General features: G+C 50.6%; 5 protein-coding genes across 5 annotated transcripts; 4 read left to right on the top strand and 1 right to left on the bottom strand.

The window, feature by feature from the left end:
• Positions 1-254: 254 nt before the first annotated feature.
• On the top strand, positions 255-1,696 carry COCVIDRAFT_113692 (hypothetical protein; the record flags this gene model as incomplete). The annotated part of the gene is made up of 3 exons (XM_014695635.1): positions 255-287; positions 336-624; positions 693-1,696. 3 exons carry the CDS (start codon positions 255-257, stop codon positions 1,694-1,696), a joined length of 1,326 nt encoding a protein of 441 aa, XP_014551121.1.
• Positions 1,697-3,253: 1,557 nt separating this feature from the next.
• COCVIDRAFT_113724 (hypothetical protein) lies at positions 3,254-5,470 on the top strand (the record flags this gene model as incomplete). Its single annotated transcript, XM_014695634.1, has 1 exon — positions 3,254-5,470. The coding sequence occupies one exon, from the start codon at positions 3,254-3,256 to the stop codon at positions 5,468-5,470; it is 2,217 nt and encodes a 738-aa protein (XP_014551120.1).
• Positions 5,471-6,984: 1,514 nt separating this feature from the next.
• COCVIDRAFT_42509 (glycoside hydrolase family 62 protein) lies at positions 6,985-8,115 on the bottom strand (the record flags this gene model as incomplete). Its single annotated transcript, XM_014695633.1, has 2 exons — positions 6,985-7,694; positions 7,749-8,115. The coding sequence occupies 2 exons, from the start codon at positions 8,113-8,115 to the stop codon at positions 6,985-6,987; spliced, it is 1,077 nt and encodes a 358-aa protein (XP_014551119.1).
• Positions 8,116-17,099: 8,984 nt separating this feature from the next.
• COCVIDRAFT_113710 (hypothetical protein) lies at positions 17,100-17,539 on the top strand (the record flags this gene model as incomplete). The annotated part of the gene is made up of 2 exons (XM_014695632.1): positions 17,100-17,229; positions 17,283-17,539. Coding segments are annotated over 2 exons (387 nt in total), but the record flags the coding sequence as incomplete, so codon positions are not given.
• A 135-nt stretch (positions 17,540-17,674) lies between these two features.
• COCVIDRAFT_113686 (hypothetical protein) lies at positions 17,675-17,950 on the top strand (the record flags this gene model as incomplete). Its single annotated transcript, XM_014695631.1, has 1 exon — positions 17,675-17,950. A coding segment is annotated over one exon (276 nt), but the record flags the coding sequence as incomplete, so codon positions are not given.
• Between the last annotated feature and the right edge of the window lie 903 nt (positions 17,951-18,853).

Raw genomic sequence — 18,853 nt, 5'->3', positions numbered from 1 at the left:
TGCAGATAAGGCCTGCAGCTGCAGGCCTATAAAAGGGACCGTGTCCACGAGAGAGAAGACGGTGGCGCAAAAGCCACTGGCCCTCACGTGCGACCGTGTCTGGGATGGTCGCGCGAGTCATTGGCCGGCTTGACGTAGTGCACTTGCGTGCTTGCGACAACCTCTGGAGGCGACATCTGGCAAAGTTTGAAGCACCGCCTGTTGGAACAAGTTTGTTTTTTTAAGCTTGAACACGTTCTGAAACCTGCCAAAGCATGTCCAACAACGACCAGCAAGTTCTCGGCGTGGTGAGTGGGACGGCATTCTCCATCTGCTCCTAGCTGACGTATACAAAGCTGGCTGAGTACTCTAGAGACGTTCGCAACTTCACGGGATCGATATGGGACGCAACAGATGCGCATTTTGCATATGTAGCTGGATATATTAAAAAGAGCCTCCCCGAGACATGGCTTCCGGAGCGCGCGCGACCGCGGCCACCACCTCCACCCCCGCATCCTATTGCTGGCGCCTACCTACATCGCCTCCAGGACTGGGCCCTCAGGCACCGCGCTTTGACAGCCGCCATTATTGCATTCTGTGCGACTGGGGGATTCTTAGTATGGCAAGAGCAGAAGCGGTACAACCGTAAGCGCCGAGCGAAACGAGCGGGCAATGGAGCGAGGATGGAAGTTGTGGGTGAGTATGCGACACAGTCAAGCCTAGTTGGAGGATGGAGCTGACAGGTACAGTCCTCGCGGGGCCGCCAAATTCGCCCATTGTACGATCGCTATCGCTCGATCTTGAGCGACGCGGCTTCATTGTATACATTGTATGCTCCAATATGGACGAGGAGCAACAAGTTCTAGGCGAGTCAAGGGCCGACGTGCGGCCACTGCACTTGGACGTAGTCGACACAATGGGCACGCAAGAGGCCATGAGGCGTTTCAATGAGCTTCTCACCAAACCACATGTTGCCTTTTCCGGGGCAACCCCGCATAACCTTAATCTGCGCGGTGTTGTTCTGGTTCCTGACTTGATCTACCCTACTGGCCCTGTAGAGACGGTCAGTCCTGAGCTCTGGTCGGACGCGCTCAACGCCAAAGTGCTCAACACGATTGCAGTGACGCAAGCGTTGCTGCCGACAGTGTGCGAGTTCAAGTCGCGCGTCCTAATGCTTACCCCAAGTATCATTGCGTCATTGCGGCCGCCGTTCCATAGCGTGGAGACGACGATTGTCAGCGCACTCGAAGGGTTCCTGGCGTCGCTCCGAGGCGAGCTGGGTACCCTAGGCATTGAGGTGTTGCAATTTCATCTCGGAACATTTGATCTGACAAACGTGGGCCCCAAACATCATGTGCAGTCGCGGTCGATCGGCAGCCCACATGCTTGGCCAGCAACGACGAGAGCGTTATACGCAAGCAATTTCGAGGCCCAAGCACGCGTTGCGCAGAGCCGGGGCCTGCTCAACCAAAGCGGCAGCTCAGTTCGGGAGCTACACAATGGCGTGTTCGATGCGCTCACACAGCGACGACCGCAAAAAGTATGGCGTGTTGGGCGTGGAAGTGTCACGTATGATCTGGTGGGCAACTGGGTGCCGCGTGGGCTCATAGGATGGATGATGGGCTTGAAGCGCGTGGCTCTCGACACTGCATCCAAGCCGAGGCTGGAGGACAGCGTACAACTACAGTGCTGGGAGAAGGTCGATGCGGTCGCCTAGACGGAACGGCATACGAACAGTCTGGGGTGACAGGATGCAGGTGCATGGCAGATGGCGTGTGGAGGGAAGTTTGATGACTATCCACGTCATAGTCGGACTGTGCTTGCGGGAGCTACAGGGCGCCATGGCACCGGTGTGGACAGTGAAATTGCAGCGCACACGTGTGTTGTTATTTTTTTTCAGCTTGTGTGCGCGGTGTTAGGTAATGGCGGATGAGCGATGGATTGAGTTTTCCTTCAGCATTGGAGGAGCAGCGAGATGAAACCCGGGTTGGAGAAGGGGATGGGCTTGGCGGCGGTGATGGGCTAGCGGCGCCCCTGCAGGGTTCATTCACGAGCAAGTGAGCAAGTGAGCAGGTGGTGGGTTAGTACATAAACGTAGCGAGGCGAGCAGTGACAGCCGGGCCCCTTGTGTATAGGTTAGACGGGCTATTGTCTACAAATCTCAGCTCTCGACATCGGGCGTTGCAAGAACAGTGGTTCGCAGGATGGGCAGCAATTTAAATGAGCAAAAAAGTTCTGGACCGTGACATGGTGCTCGGGTGCGCGGGAGCAAATGAGCAGCGGCAAGGAGGGCGCGACGACGGCATTTTGGCAGTGCTAATGATTATTGGCGGCCGTGGCCCAAAGCGGCCGCGAGCCGACGAGGGCGACTACGCGTGGTGCTAGTGAAACGAGGCAGTTGGAGCCGTGGGTGCTGTGTCGCAGGTGTGGTGGTGGGGGTTTGGCAATGAGTGAGACGGTGCTGTGTGGCATGGGGGCCTGATGGTGGTGGGCGTTGTCCTGGCATGGTGGTGGTCGTAGTGTAGGCAGTTGATTGACCATCATGGGGGGACAATACAGACAGCATGATGACGCTCATGTCGTATAGACAGCCGCCTACTGCACGCTACACACCAAGTACATTGCCGTGGTCATGCAGCAATAGGGAAGGCGGCGCGAAATGTCAATAGTGAGGGCCGTATAGGGCGGCGGTGGTGGCGTCGTGTCACGCTTCACGGCGACTGGGGGGCGGCGGTGGCGCAGAGACCACACCGTTGTCGATGCAGGGCCGATTCGTAGTAGCGCGCCCAATTGGTGACGGCTTTGGCTCCCTCTCTCGCACCGGGCTCCACCGCGGGTTTCAGGAGGTGTAGGTTTGGCTATTATTGCCCTGCAACAACTGCCAGATACACTACACTACAATACCCACCCGAGCCCCGACTCTTCACACCACCCTCGCCTCCCGCCCGGTCTTTCTCGACGCCTGCCGCCGTCGTATCCGCTCCTTCGCGCTGCTCCCGCTGAGCCTTCAAAGCCCGACAAGTCCATGATCGCGTCACATCCTTCTGCTCCTCCTCCCCCCCTGCAGGCACAGCCGCCGCCGTCATCGCTATCGCCATTGCCATTGCCATCGCCCGCCTACTAGAAATACTACCCATTACATTTGCCCGATCCGAGGCGGCGCGCATGACAGCCCGGCCTCATCAGCCCTTTGCTGCCGATTCCATGCACCACCCCTGCTGAATTGCCTGCCCTTTGCTCACTGACTGCTCACTCCCTCCCGCCTTCACATACCATGGCAAACCGGCAGCAGCGCCCGGGTGGCCTCGACCTCCGCTCCCAGTCGTTTGACCCTTCCTCCACCTCCACCTCCAACAACGCCGGCTTGTACGCAAACACCAACAACAGCAGCTCTGGCTTCGGCAACATCGCCAGCGCCAGCGCCAGCATGAGCAATCTGTCGCTCATATCTGACCTACCCAGCCCACGCACTGGCGAAGCGCCCCCCGCTCTCTCTCCCCTCGACGCCCTCGCCCTCCAGGGCAGACTGCTCGCAAAGCGCTTCGAGCAGCAGGACAAGACTGGCCGTCGCCTCAGCCGATTGGCCCCTCTCACCATCCAGAACGAGTTTGGCAACCGCCCTGGATACTTTTCCTCTCTCTCAAACTCGACCGTCAACTCGCCCAACGAAGATGCAGGTCCATTCAAGTCCCCACGGCCCGAGCCGTCTCCGCGCCAGGAAGTCATGGAGAGGCACAAGTCCTGCTATCCTCAGTTCGGCAACGATGAGTTAGAGCCCCAGTATGCCGTCGGCCCTCTGCAAAGCCCCATGGCCACTATTGCAGAGGCCAGTCCTGCCACTCCGCCCCGCGGCTACTTTGATCTGCCCAGGTCTCACTCGCCCGAATCTGTCGAGCCTCAGTTTGGACTCCGCGAAGCCACGCCCGTCACTCCCAATGTCCCGGCTCCAACCTCGCAAATGTTCCTGAGCCCGCAAAGGAAGCCATCCGGTGACTCGCAGCACCAGTCGCCGCACAACCGGTCCAACCTGCACCCACCCCGATCGTCCAGCTCCTTGCGCTCCAATCGCTCTCCACACCTGTCACCCAGCGTCAGGTCTGTACATGGCGACTGCTACGGTGAGGTTGAAGACATGTCGTTGAGCGGATCATACGACTCTCTGCACCAAAACCGTAACCTGTCTCCCAGTTCCAGCGTGTCTAGAGCCCATTCCCCCGTCGCTCCTGCTGCGACACACAACATGTCTCGATCACCATCGGCAGCATCTGATTATTCTGTCGGCAGCGCAAACCTTCCACGTCCAGCCTACAACTTCTCAAGGCCCATGAGTCGTGGAGGCTCACGTCCATCGCTGGATGTCAGGTCCACTGACGGACCGTCGCGCCAGGCGTCGGACGACAGTGCGTGCATGAGACCATCTTTTGACAATCAACTCCAACAACAAGATTCGAACGATGCGCCCCTTGCGAACTACGGTAACGAGACCGTCCACACACCCGTGAGCATGGCTAGCGAGGACTTCCGACGATCGGGCGATTTCACTAACAACCCGGCACCATCGTACACTTATACCAAGTTCAACCTTCCTCGCGGCAGGCCTGTCGATCGTCGGTCTGTCGGCGTTGAGGACTTCCTCAACAGCCAGATTAAGTGGGATCAGCCCAAAAAAGCTAACCAGGCTCAGGCCCGGCCACCCTCACCCGAGTCGCCGCCGCGTTCATTTAACCACGGCGCACCCTCTCTTACATCTAGCAACAGCACAATCCGCCCTCGAACTGCCGGCTCTACTAGCGACTTGACTCCCCAACAACATTGCGACATGGGTATCGAACTCCATGAAGCAGGCGAGCTCCTGAAATCCACCTACCATCTCCGTCTTGCAGCCCGCGCTGGTCTTCCCGAAGCCATGTTCTGGTATGGCCTGGCCTGCCGACATGGCTGGGGCATGCGTGAGAACAAGGCCGAAGCACTGCAGTGGCTGCGACGCGCCGTCGACTCTGGACATCTGGAAATCGCCGACGACGAAGATCAAACCAAGAACGGCCAGCCCACCGATCAGTTAAAGAAGAAGAAGCACCGCGCCCAATATGCAGTAGCCATCTACGAGCTTGGAAAATGCTACGGTAACGGCTGGGGATGTGCCCAGGATAAGTCGCTTGCTCTTCGCTGCTACGAGATTGCCGGAAACTGGGGCGATGCAGATGCTCTCGTCGAAGCCGGTTACTGCTATGCTGAAGGAGTTGGCTGCAGAAAGAACATGAAGATGGCTGCCAAATTCTACCGCGCAGCCGAGGCCAAGGGTGTCAGCATGGTTGGCAACAGCTGGATCTACAAAGACAAATACATGGACGACGGCTCCTCTGCCTCGGACGCGCGCTCAGTCCGATCTGGCCGCTCTACCACCAAGGACCACTCTGAGAAGAAAGCTCGCGACAAGAGCAGGACTCGCGCCATCTTCAGCCGCAAGAAGAGCGTTGGGACTCAGTCTTGATTGTCCTCTCTCCACTCCTCATCTTCCTCCTCTTCCTCCTCACACTATACCTTGTAAATGTGTCCACGACTATTTTCATATGCGCTTGGCGACGGCGTCTAGGCGTAGCGACTCGGGTTTGTCTGATTTTTAGTCTTTCATACTTTGAGGGGCGTGTGTGTTTTCGCGGCCCCCCCCCGGTGTCTCTACTCTGCCTTGCCGCTTTTGGTTTCCAAAATGTTTTCCATCTCGTTTTTTTCCTTTCATTTCTCTTTTTTTTCCCTTTTTCCACCTCTCTCTGTTATATTCACGAATGAACCTTGCCTGGTGCTTGGGCTTGAACACCTTTTTCGTGGCTTGAAAACATGCTGCCTCTTACCTACTATACTCCTGCGTGTATGTGTGTGAATGTTTTGAAATATTCATTCGCCACATGACATTACGTTCGAAACATCCCTCTTCGACATCTTGAACATATCTGTTTTTTTTTTTGCTCTCTGATTTTATTTTATTTCCTTGTGCTTGTCTTGTTTCTCTTTTTGTTTTCATTTTCCTTATCTCTTATTTCCTTACTGTTCTGGTTTTTTTTCCTTTGTTTATACCACTGTTGCGTCATTTCGGTCTACGGGACCTTTCTACTTTTCCTTGTGTTTGCAAAAGGGTAGAAGGAGTGGAAAGGCTTCGAGAAAAATCATCCTTTCTCTCCCTTTTTTCCTTTTTGCTTGTATTCTAAAATCTAATACCCAAACTGGGGAGAGAGCTCTGGTGGAAATACCTGACTAGACTCCCTTGTTGGTGTTGTAGGGGGGGCGTCGACAATGGGACGAGGAACTTGGTTTGAAATTTTCCTTGTATCATCGGATTGTTCATTGTCTGGGGGTGGGGGAAAGGTGGGGGCAAACATGAGAACACCTTACTGTGTGTAGGGGGTGGTGCATAGGTTGGATTGGGTCAGGTTTAGGGGAGTGTACGATAAGGTTCCGCGTGAAAACGGTGCTTTGCGACTTCTTCCTTTTTTTTTCCCTGTCTTGTATGTAGGAAATACCAAAGAGGAAGATTTTTAGATGACTGTAACTGGTCACTATCTTCTTGCCAAATACCTTTTTGTGTCTTTCTGGGTGATTGGATCTTAAGTCAACATGCATCAGTGGGGGTTTCTCCAGGACACCCCAAAAATCCTTTTACCACGATGCCAAAGACTCCGCAAGGTCAAGAGTTTGAACCTCCTCCCTCTTCAAAAAAAAACTAAGAAGAATCTCCTTGAATCTGTCAGAAGATCATCTTAGTATCTAAACTACATTTCTTTCAAATTCTTTTCTGATTTGTAAGAAGGAGTACACGTGGATCACCTCTTATAATGTGCTACACGCATATTCACAGCTGACCCTCACAATCGGCAAACGAAACAAGAGCAGATAAGGTAGATTATTCACAGTTTTGCTCATTTGCAACAGCCCAACTGGCACTACTACATATATACAGACGCTCCCCCTTTTCACTTTTCACCCTCTCCTTTCCCGCATCCCCCCACTCATCTAACACTTCGAGTTGGTCTGGGTAGCAAGTGCCAGCTTCCATGGCAGCGCATTGTAGGTGCCAGTAGCATTGGGGTCAATACCCTGGTACAGGTACCTCATCTCACACGGGCGAACCTGCAGCCTCTGGTCGACATTTGTGCGGATCAGCTCGCCGTGGGACAAGCTCTGGGACCAGCGGCCACCGGGGAACTGTGTGTTGGCGGCGCCAAGGAAGGGGGTCTGCTGGGAGGCGGCAAGAGGAGTCCACTTGTCACTTGTGAGCGACTGGGTGGTCCAGGAGCGGAAGTAGCGCAGGCCACCGGGTGAGTTGCCGGTGCCGATGCACTCGACGACGAGGAGGTAGGTGTTGGTGTTTGCGATGTTGTAGACGGTCGAGGCTTCGAAGAGGTCGTTCTTGGCGGCCTTGAGCGTTACGACGGGCTCGTTCATGCCGCGTGGAAACTGCGAGACGGGCGTTTGGCTGCGGTAGAGACCGCCGTTGTCGTCGGACGAGTACAGGTGGCAGAGGGCGGTGTCGCAGATGACCCACATGTCGACCCAGTAGCCAGTGGATCCTAGACCATTTTGGATCGTCTGGGGGGTGCCGTTGGGGTAGAAGACTTGCGGAGCGGTCCAGCCTCGTGGGTTGGAAATGTCGGGGTTGGTGCTGTATGCTGCATTGCCGTTTTGGTAGACGAGGTACCAGAGCTTCTGGGGGGCGAAGTAGACTTTTAGAAGTTAGCATTATATAATTTTTTTGGGAGTGAAGGGGGAAAACATACAGACTTGAGGAGCGGCACGGTAACCTGTGCCGATACCTGACTGGTCAAGGTAGAAGAATGGCGCCTGGTTGGCCTTGCTGAAGTCGGTAAAGTTGAAGTAGACTAGGTTGTAGCCCTCTGCCTTGGCCGTGCTGGCAAAGACATGGTATACACCGTTGTTCTGGATAATCGTCGGGTCCTTGATACCCGCAATTTGACGGCTGTCCTGCTTGGGCGACACGAGGACGCCGCTGGATGACCAGGTGAAGGTGCTGGGCAGACCGCCGTTGTTCTGGCGCGTCTCGAGAGCAGCGTGCTCATGCAGAGGGAGACTGCGAGCGAAAGCTGAGGCTGCAAAGGCAGCGCCGGCGAGAAGGAAAGAGCGCATCGCTACTTGTTTCTTGTTCCAATAGGCGATGATCCAACTTTCACGTCGATAGAAAGCAATTCATCGATCCTTTATATACTCGGTAGTCGATTGCCCGGGGCACGAAAAGCTGGGGTATGCCCATGTGGGTCCGGGGAATAGACTTCTTGCAGATGGGGTAATATAATCTTGGTTTGTACTCCATAGTTTTTCCGTCTTCGCTGGCGTGCTTCTTGCCCCTCCAGGCACTATTGTCCTCCGTTTAGCGTGTCTGTGTGTGATGCGCTAGCATGTTCAGGCTGTTATCACCTGAGAAGATTGGTCGGTGGGAGACTATCTAGTTCTTACTATTGTAGAAGGTCAAGAAATCATCTTTACATTGAGTTTATTACACAGAGGTAATTGGATGGGATTTCCTTGTATGATGCAATCAAACTCGGCCCTGTATCTTGGTAGGTGGAATGTTTCCACTGTAAGAACGTTATCGGTCCCCGGCACATCGGTTCGAGAGAAATATGAAAAGCCGTAGAGGCTGCTAAACGGCACTTTCTCTGGATATTGGGCGATCTGGAGTTGTGTTAGTATGACAACATCCCCTGCTAGTGACCCACATTATGCACTTTAGCCTTTTGCTGTCATTCGTAGTGTCATTTGTCGCGCAGCTCATAACCTCGCCCCAATTGCTCTAGATGAAACACAAAGCTGGTCGCGAGAATCAAGGGTGTTGGCAGCGTTGTTGTTGCTCTACAACTTTGGAGTTCATCATCAGCAACTCTGTTGTAAGTGTTGTCGCAGCTTCCATTCTCCGCGTCCATCTTTGGGCCACCGGGCCGATCGCAGAAGCCGGAGAATCGAGAAACATCTTAGGACGGAAAAACTATACGTCGAACCGCATTTCATCCGGTGGCTAACAATCTGGGGATGGTCATGAGCGCTGCTGTATGTAAAGCAAGCACATGCTAGGCAGCTTGGTCCATGTTTACTTATGGAAAGATGCCTTGGCCCTTGTGCTTGGCGTGCACGTGGTCTTACGTCAATTGTGCTCATTATAGTATGGATCATTTAAACTTTGTGTAGCCTCTAATGGATGCACCTGCAGGTCCCAACTCACATTCCTGGGCATTACTAGGACCGGTATAAGTCTCACAAGTGAAGGGCACCAGTCAGATGGCGAGGGAGCTATTATCCACCGTCCGAGCACTCATAATCGATCAAAAAGCCAGGCCATCTTCTTTGGCACAATAAAATATGGATACTTTGCACCTTGAAAATGTTCATTCGTATTGAGACTGTGCATGCATATCGTTTTTCATGTCATGGTGGTCTACTTACTTGGGGTTAATACTTCGATATGGCGCTCTATGCTGACCACCAAACAGCAACGTTGTGCATTGCATCTTCTTGCGCCTTTCTCCATATGTAGCTTTAATATTCCACCAACGATAAGCATCGCACAGATAACGGGGTTAGTGAAAATACACTCAAGGTTGCTGTATTACCTTCAAAACATCACTACATGTTTCAAGCAATCCTCCGAATGTCACCACGGCAGCTTACGTCACTCAAAACACTGATAACTGGACAGCGCAAGAAGTATAATTCATAGTAGATCATCATGGTGATTTCGGGCGGTTCTGCTCCTGGTTTCTCTTGCTTCGGGCCCTGTCGGTGCAGTGCCGACAGTTGCATGTGTCTAGTCTTCTGACCAAGTTATTTTCGCAAATGCACGTGTTGCTGCTGATGACATCAAACTCAACGAGACAAATCGAATGTTAAAATGGGCATGAATCTTATTGAAGAAGATCGTGCTGTACGCGGCTCAACGGTTGAGGTGTTCAATCAGAATCTGGATTGCAACAAAAGGATTCTGACTGTCGTCAGTACATGTCAGAATAAGATTTCACTGGCAGTTAATTTTCTTACAGAAGGGGGAATTTAATAGCTCTCTCTCTCTCTTGTAACGTATTGTATTGGCTCAAATGTGGGACGGGATGAGTCTCACACGTTGATCAGCGAAATAGTAGCATAATTAACGCCTTCGTCGAGAAGCATCCAAGAAAGGTATTTTAGCTGTTCATAAAAAGGTTCTACGATCAGATATATGTTTGCGCTCCCTGATTGGCTGGTTACTGTGCCCGTAATCAGGCCTGTATCGGATGTACAATTTCAATTTACTTATCTTGTACACCTGTGCGTTCATCCCCATCAACTTCTTAAACCACAGTCAGGCCATTACAGATAAACGGAGTTATCAGGACTCTTCATCTTAGCCTAGCGATCAGTCATGTAACAAACACCAGTATATCCACTTGATCGCTAATAGCAGTGAACTAGAGGAACGAGCCAGAAGAGCCAGATCAGTGGGTAACCGGAGGAGGCAGAGTAGCGGGTCATAACAGTATTGGATAGATAGAGCAATCGTAATCCAATCCAAAATCCTCATTAACTGAATTCACAGGCTGTTATTGTATTGTTTTGGAATATCTCTGATCCTAACCCTAACCCAAAGGTTGGCCCTAACCCTAAACCTGACCCTAACTCTGACCCTGACCCTGCACTTAACCCTGCCTCGAGCCTTGACCTGAAACTCACATAAATTCTTTCCCCCACCCCAATAGAAGATACGGCAATAAGATGTAGAGGTTGACATTTCCCGAGGGAATCGATCTGCTTAAACAGCTTGAGGTGGCCACAATAGTTAAAGATGCCCAAAGCTGATATGCCCAGAATACTGGAAGCCTCAGGAACCGCTATTGTTATCAAAGCTTATTGTAGTGCCTGGAACAAACCTCTGAGACTAGAGAAGAGCTCAAGATATTCATGACATGGTCAGCAGGGCTTGGACAACACGACAGCCCAATGGCGCATCTTAATCATCATAGAATTAGATTACTTTAGAAAATCTGATCCATCATACGTTTATATCATTATATAAAACACGTCATCATCCAAGTCCTACCACTTCCATTCTCCCTTCCTGGGACCAAAGTACTCGCCTTCGGGAAGGATCTTGCGGACGGCTGCTCCGGCTCCATCGAGCGTAGTAGTGACGATAGTGGTGCCCCAATAGTCGGGCATTGCAGCGCCGGGAAGCTGAACGCAGAAGAAGATCACAATGGCGCAGATGGCAAGACCGACATCCATACCAGCCGAAGTGACGTAGTTGTACTGCATCCACCAATTACGGTACCTGTCCTTGATGAACTTGTTGAATATGTAGCCGATGAGAACCCACGAAAGCTGTAATCACATTAGTATTTTATACTTCTCACTAAAAAAAAAGGATGGGCGGAGGAAGGGCGGATATACTGATAACTTACAATGTTCATGGGTGTATACGGAGGTACGTAAGACAGAGAGGCGAAGATAAGTGGCGGACTGATTTTGCGAATGAAGCTGACTTTAGGGAACATACGGGAAGCACCGTAAACCAAGAATGGAGTGCCAAAGCCCACGAGCCACATCCATTGGAGGTCCTTGTAGGTTGAGTCTCCGGAGAACAAGTGCTTGGGACCGACAGCACCCCAGATGACACTAGCGTTGTAGAAGGTCTTGATGTAGGCACATGTGAATGATCCGGATGCCAATGGGGTGCAGACGTTCTTGATCGCGCCCAGAGCCCATTCGATGGTGGCGAGCTGGCACAGACAAGACCAGATGGTAGCGACGAATTGCGCGGCGAATAGCGAGCGCTGGGGAACGTGCATGTAGTGGCCTATCTTGAGATCTTGGCAGAAGTATAGTGCCTGAGTCATGACGATGTAACCGAATGTCTTGAACATCATCATGGCGATGGGGTGGCCTGGTTGTACATATCCGATGATGAACTCAGTGAAGACATTGAGACCCATTTGGATGTTGGTGAAGGCCTGAATGATGCCAATGGGAATGGTCCATACGGTCGCAATCACGAGAGATAGGATGACGGAGTACCACTTCATGCCAGTAGGGTAAGCGAGAGCGGATACAAAGGCAAAGGCAGTCATAACAGCGAGTAGTGCAAGGTACCACCATGTGGGTACTGTCTTGTACTTTCTCATAATCTTCATATGAACATCGTCCAGTTCACCAGATGTGGACCTCCAGCGGCGCCAGATTTCGGCACCGTGGAAGAGGTAGGTGTGACTGACTAGTGCAGCGATACTAGCAAAGTTCAGTCCGTAGTTGAGTGCGTTAGTAGGAGACAAGAAGAGAGGCGAGTACGCCTCATATTTGGCAGGGTCAACAGTGTGTTCAGGAGTGAGAATCCTGGAGGTGTTGTAGATTTTGCCAGTGTTGTCAAGAATACTGTTTTGCGAGATTGACACGTAATCGCCATACCAAGTGTTGGTAAAGCTCAATGCTGGAATAATGATCCAGACAAAGAAGACAACACCGATTAAAGTGTTTACGTGTGCATACCATGGACTAAGTAGCGGGCTGTTGAAGAAGGAGTTGATTTGTGCCCAATCGAGAGTAAACCCGGTAAACGGGAAGCCGAGTGCAAGACCAGTGCTTTGTCCAAAGAGTTGGTTGACAACAACATTATTGGGCTTGGCCCAAGTGACCCAAGCAAAGTAGCTGAATGCAGGAATGATCAAGTCTGGGAGCCAAGACCAGACGAACATGCCGATCATGACGTACATAAACATTCGGTACCGCGAGATAGACCAGCCGTTGGTGGTCGTAGGGTCAGTCGGCCCATGGTCATGGAGAGCATACAAGAAACCGACGTTGACGAGTGCGCCAGGCCAAATCATGGACGCAGGTTCTACAAGAAACTTTCGGACAGAACCTGCTAGACCAAACCCAAGACATTGGGTGGACAGAGCAAAAAGCGTGTTGAAGCCCCATCCGAACTGGCTGGTGTCGAATTTGTAGAACTTGCGGAGTGAGACGACGGTGTCGACAAAGTATCCAGCGCCACCACCGAAGGCAGCATTGGCCATTGCAACGATTATGACGTGCTCCTTGACATTGAAAGGTCCTGGGTTGAGATTTCCTTTGAGTCCGAAGATGCTGAACTCTTTGTTGGGAAGGACTCTTGCGAAGAAGATACCGATCGGATAGGCGATCAGCAGTACGACGTAAGGGCCGATGCTGATGAGGGGATAACGCAGCAAGAATAGTGCGTTGACTGATGAGCAGACGGTGGTCATAAGGAGACCAATGACCCATGAGCGAATAGTGCTGGCAGGAACGTCTTCATCGTAGTTCCGTACGACAGCACGGACCTGTTGTCTTGATTAGTTCCATGTGGAAGTATTCAGACATTCTTGCAACTCACTTCCGGATATGGTGAGTTCTCGATCACCTCTCCAACGAGCTTCGACTCGCCGGTTTTGTCGTGGGCCTCAGTGGCGGCATCGACCATGTCGACCGCCTCGTCTGGCAGGTTAGGGTCCCATTTGTGTTCTTGACGGAAAGCTTTTAGGCGTTGGTTTGCCTCTGCTTCGCTGATGTCGCGAACTTCCGAAGCATCGTTGCTAGATGTCTCTCCATGGGAATCATTCGTTTGTTCGCTAACAGTGACGGGGTCCTTCTCGGTGTTTGATCTCTTGAAGCCCAGCCTCTTACCAAAGCCTTTGGGCGACATCTTTTCGATCTTGGGCAGGAATAGAGAATGGAGAAGATGATCCTTGCAGAACTACCCAGGACCATGGTCCTTTATAACTGATCTTCAATGGCACGATACTTACATGCTCGACGGGTCAAGGTTCACAAATGGATATAGCCTCGGCCAGCTATCAATGGAGCAGCTTCTAGATAGAGCGACGGGCACGGCACAATGGCACCAATCAGGCACCCTAGTTTGAATGATATCGGACGCGCCACGAACACTACGGCAGTTTGGGGAGGAGCGGGGTGAAGGGTCTAACTGGTCTTCGGGACACGCCGCGCAATGGATGGATATAGAGTTGTTGGCTAAGCTTTGGTGCCTTCCAACTCCAGCATAGTCGAAATTTTGGTAGCGATAGTGCAGGTCTTGATGAAGCTTAGAATATTAGAGTTCCTTGGCCACATTGCTTATGGTGTGGCGCGTGTTCCTCGTATTTCCGGTGGAGTTTCGGAAGCTTCGGCATCAAAGACCAATGGCATTCGATAACTTATCAGAAAAAGTGTGCGGGGACCGGATTGAAGGGAAGTGTGTTTGATGTCTCTCCTATAGAAATTCGAACACATGCATCATCTCTGCTGGGCGACGGCTTTGTTCGAAAGTCAGCCAACAACGGTTCCCGTATGCATGTCACCTTCGAGAGGGTGCATGGAAGCTTTCGGCGACATGGTTTGTGCCTGTACACGAGTCGAGCCATCATGTCTGCAACGAGACGCAGGCCAGTAGCATAGACAAGGAGGCAGTCCCTAGATTAGATACATGTCAACGGCCTATCACGTTTCAACTCTACCGCAACCCCATGCATTGTGGCTCCCGTAAACTGGGCATTGTCCAATGATCGATTGGAAAGAGAAGTCTATCCGGCCGACAGGTGACCGAGGGCGGTATCTAAGTATATGCCCAAGCGGGGATTGACACATCTATCGGGGCCTGTTAGATTTCGCGATGATGGTTTTGTTTATCGATAGGTTGGCTGTATGTGGATAGAAGAAGCTACTTACAGTGGTGTGCCAGCATGAAGGAACTGCAGCAGGACCCAACGGAATCCCCAGAGCTTGGACTGGAGTTTGCGATTCCGTTTTGCTCTCTCGGCTTTACTATACCTATATGAGTGGATGGTAGACTAGCTCTACGCTAGCAGCGCCATAGCTGTGCAGTGGTGGTGATTTCAGTCCGAGCGGAGCTCTTCATTCCGTTCGATTCACCTGCCAAAGCTCCGTTCCGCAGCTCTAGTGCCGTTCACACCTACCGGGCCGATGTTACAGTTATGCGACCGAACAAGCCCCTAGTCTGGTTATCAGCAGAACGTTGGTGATGAAGTCGTCCGACCAATCTTCGATAAGAATAGTATCCGAGAGGCTGTCTCTATCCAAAGCAGACCATAAGGATGACGTTGGGTAGGATCTCATTTGTGGCTTTCGGTTTGTACTTATGTGACCGGCACATCGGAATACGCTAGTCTCGTAGCGTGCCTTGATGTGGCGTATGCTTATCAGCTGTCAGCTTCCGAGTCATGCAGTGGCCACGCGACTTCACTCCGTAATTGATAAAGGACCTCGGAGCTTTCCACCTGAGATAGGCGTACTGCATTTCGTCTGGGTTTTACCTTCCATGAGCTTGGGAAAATTTCAGCAAACTCTCTTTTTCTAAGCATAATCGTACCCAAGAAACCCAGTTTGTCGAGTTTCCTAGTTTGTGCCTCATAACCGACAACATAGATTAAGTACACCAATTACATACATACATCCCTCTAACCCCTTTTACATTCCACCCAATAGCCCCCCTTCCCCCTCCCCCCCTCTTCGATTTTCGCCACCTGGCTCGGCTGGCAGCACTCAATCTTGTGGCGAGTGAATTACAGTCGTGCGAATTGGCATCAGCAAATGCCTACTGTCGTGTATTGTTTGCTGTTCCTTTTAATTTGGGAGGAGAGCACACTATTTCCTTCTATCTATGCTACGCTATTATCTCTTTACTATGTAATATCTTCCTCAAATACACTACTGACATGTAAACTGCTTGTTCTCTCTAGAAGACTAGTCTGATTACATGGACTAGTTCTCCCACGTAAAGTCGGGCCTTCACAATACAAATATAGCCACTTCCTGGAGCAGAAAATCTCTCACAGCTTACTCCTATACAACCCACGCTATTAAAATTAGAGAAATTGCATAATAAATAATATAGTTCCTTTGATGTGGTTGGAGTGTTAAACATATCTTGTCTAAGGTCTAAAACGCAACTCCATCCCCGAGCTGTAAAATGATTGGACTTAGAGAAGAAGCTCTCTTCGCGTACTCAGTCGCAGTTGGTATCAGACAGAACTCCCGGCAATACTATGATGTCGGTAAAGTAACCGACACATCGGACGTCGAAGAAGGTAAACAAAAGATGGTTAGGCTCCAAGATAACCATGACCAGACACTCAAAATACATTTCGTCTGGCTCATCGTCCATGGTTTTCATGCTATAAGCCTGCTTTTTTAAGCACTTGGACTTGGAATCTCGTTCTTTCTTTAGCAGATTCTATTTCCTCTTTTCCCCCAAGAAATGTGCCATGGGTGGTGAGGCGAAACAAGCAAGCCTGTGATAGAGCGGTGTGACCTACAAAGTAAACACGTGTTAATGAATTCTTGTCTATTCTGCTAAGATTATCGCACGAAGCTATCCAGTGGGTATGTATCTTTTATTGCTAAAAGATGAGTGTTCGAATGAGTGTGGTTCGCATCCTTCTATATACCAAAATGGGAAAGGAATGTCTAATAGCAACACAACGTGCCTTTTGGGCTGTGTGACACAGTGGGGCCCGGACTGTTGTGTAACACCAAAACGCTAAAAGGAAACTTCGAAAACCACTTTCCGGTGAAACAAAACTACGGATAGAAAATCGTTCTAAACAGTGTCTATGAAGCGACAAAAAGCAAAACTTTACACCATGAGCGGAACTGTTTGCCGGCCAGTTAGCATTGTCCGGACCGATCTTTTTCCAGATCAAGGTGTGCTAGACCAATCATAAATTTAATCTGTGCTTCTCAGGACTGTCACAAAAACTGGAAAGCCGGAACATAGTTACGCTAGAGGCAAAAAATATTTTTGATTGGGACAGAGATCTTATGCCACCCCTCGTATTGGGTGGGCAAAGTACAGATTTGCGTATATCATAAAAGAAAAGCCTTTAAAAAGCATCCAGATCAAGTCTTGGTGTCTTTTTTTCGTGCATCACGTATGATCTGTAAATGGTTATGATTGTGTACATCTCGGTTGATGAGTTACTTGTCGCGTGGAGCGCTGGGAATGATGCGCAAGAAGCAACTAGGACACTAATGATGTAAATCTGTAGCCATGGAAGACTTTGTAACTAACATTCTTCAACAAACTTTCCTCAGAATTCACCCATTCACCTGTGCTTACCATGAGAGCCTCTTGGATCTATCTTACTTCCGCCTTGTGTATGGGGGCTGTTGCCTATGACACCCCGTACGCCATGAGCACGTCTGACTTTTCTGGAATTTCCGGGGACTCGTACCAGTGCGAAAATAGTAAGCAGATTCGAAAATTCAAAACAATCCGAGTTCCTGACGTATAACATTAGGAATGAAACCTTCAGTCACTTGTACGGACCCGGCACTAAACAACGACACCTGCTCGTGCACTTGCACAAACGGCATCATCTTCAACCAGCCTGTTACATCACCTAGTCAGAACAACGGGGGCAACGATGCTTCACTCGACACATGTCAGGCGGAAAAGGATCAATACATGGAGCGCGAGCGAGAGGCGATGGATAAACTTAATGAGGCAGAACAGGCGCACCTCAAGTGCCAGGAAGGACAGGGCGCTGAACTTTAGGCGGCACGACAGGCGCATGCTACTCGTGAGAAAAAACTCTTAGACGAACTCACTTCGGTACGACAGGCACATGCTACCCGGGAGCGGTACTTGTTAACCGAGGCGAACACCTGCTGGCCTCTCACCCGATTCAAGTATCAGGGCTGCTACTTCGATTCCAACGACAGACTGATTAACGACTTGCTTACCAACGACAATACTATGACGATGACAAGATGCAGAACCATCTGTCAGCACTACGCATACTTTGGTCTTGAGGCGGGTAAAATGTGCTTTTGCGGAAATAGTCTCAGACGTGCAGGAAAATTGGCCCCAGAGGCTGAATGCACCTCGTCTTGCGTTGGTAACGCAAATGAAAAGTGTGGAGGCCACGCTAGGATAGGTTTGTACTCGTATCAACGGATTGTTTAAACCAGAGCAGTGGCGGGAGTAGCTTTGCACGGTGCCGGTTGCAAGATCTCTCGTCGACTTTGTTAATCAATAGCGGTCAAGTTGGGATTCGCGCATGTGAAGGGTAAACGATTGTTTACAATACTGACTTATGAGACGGGCAACCTACAACAGCTTTATTTGTAATGCACTGTAGATTAGTAGCAGTCATATGTCTCCAATTAATTTACACTTCTTGAAATAAGCTTTTGGCCTTCGTATGGATTGTTCCAATCTAATCCGTAGTAGAGCTAATGATGAAGCCTTGACAGCAGTGGCACTGCTTCAAACATGCATGGTACACCTCTTCTCCATGACTCCTAACAAGGAGATATTGAAATTTTCCTTTTTCCCTTTCGAGACAATCTTACAGCTGGTGCAGCATTGTGTCAGCTGTTTTTCCTAAAGGTTCCACGCCATCAAATCGTGTTAACGCTCAGTTCTCACCGTTACACCAACGAGACTAGCTGCTCAAGAAAATCAGTACATACATCACATCGATAATTCACACAAACATACCTACCCATCCCAAAGTGGACCAACACGCAATTCTGCGAATTGGTGCATCAAAACAGCCGGATAAGAATCATGTCCAACGTCAGCCCAGATCACTGTTAAAATCACTACAAAGGGCATTACAAGTTCCCTAAAATATCCAGAGTTCTTAAAAAGTACACCACAATCTAGTTCCTTACTCAGAAATAGCCAAGCCGTACACTGTTTAGTATTTATAACGCCGTAGCTTTGTCATTGTACATTAGTAATGGCATTTGTTATCCGGATATTTCGGTCCACCGCATATCCGCTGCCTGCACCCACTCAAGGCCCATTCTCACAACGTGCCACAACATCCGCAAAAGATCGGGAGCGGGGTTCGCGGGTTTG

The sequence above is a fragment of the Bipolaris victoriae genome, assembly GCF_000527765.1.
Source record: "Bipolaris victoriae FI3 unplaced genomic scaffold scaffold_152, whole genome shotgun sequence".
NCBI lineage: Eukaryota > Fungi > Ascomycota > Dothideomycetes > Pleosporales > Pleosporaceae > Bipolaris > Bipolaris victoriae.
This window is presented reverse-complemented; position numbering and strand designations above follow the sequence as displayed.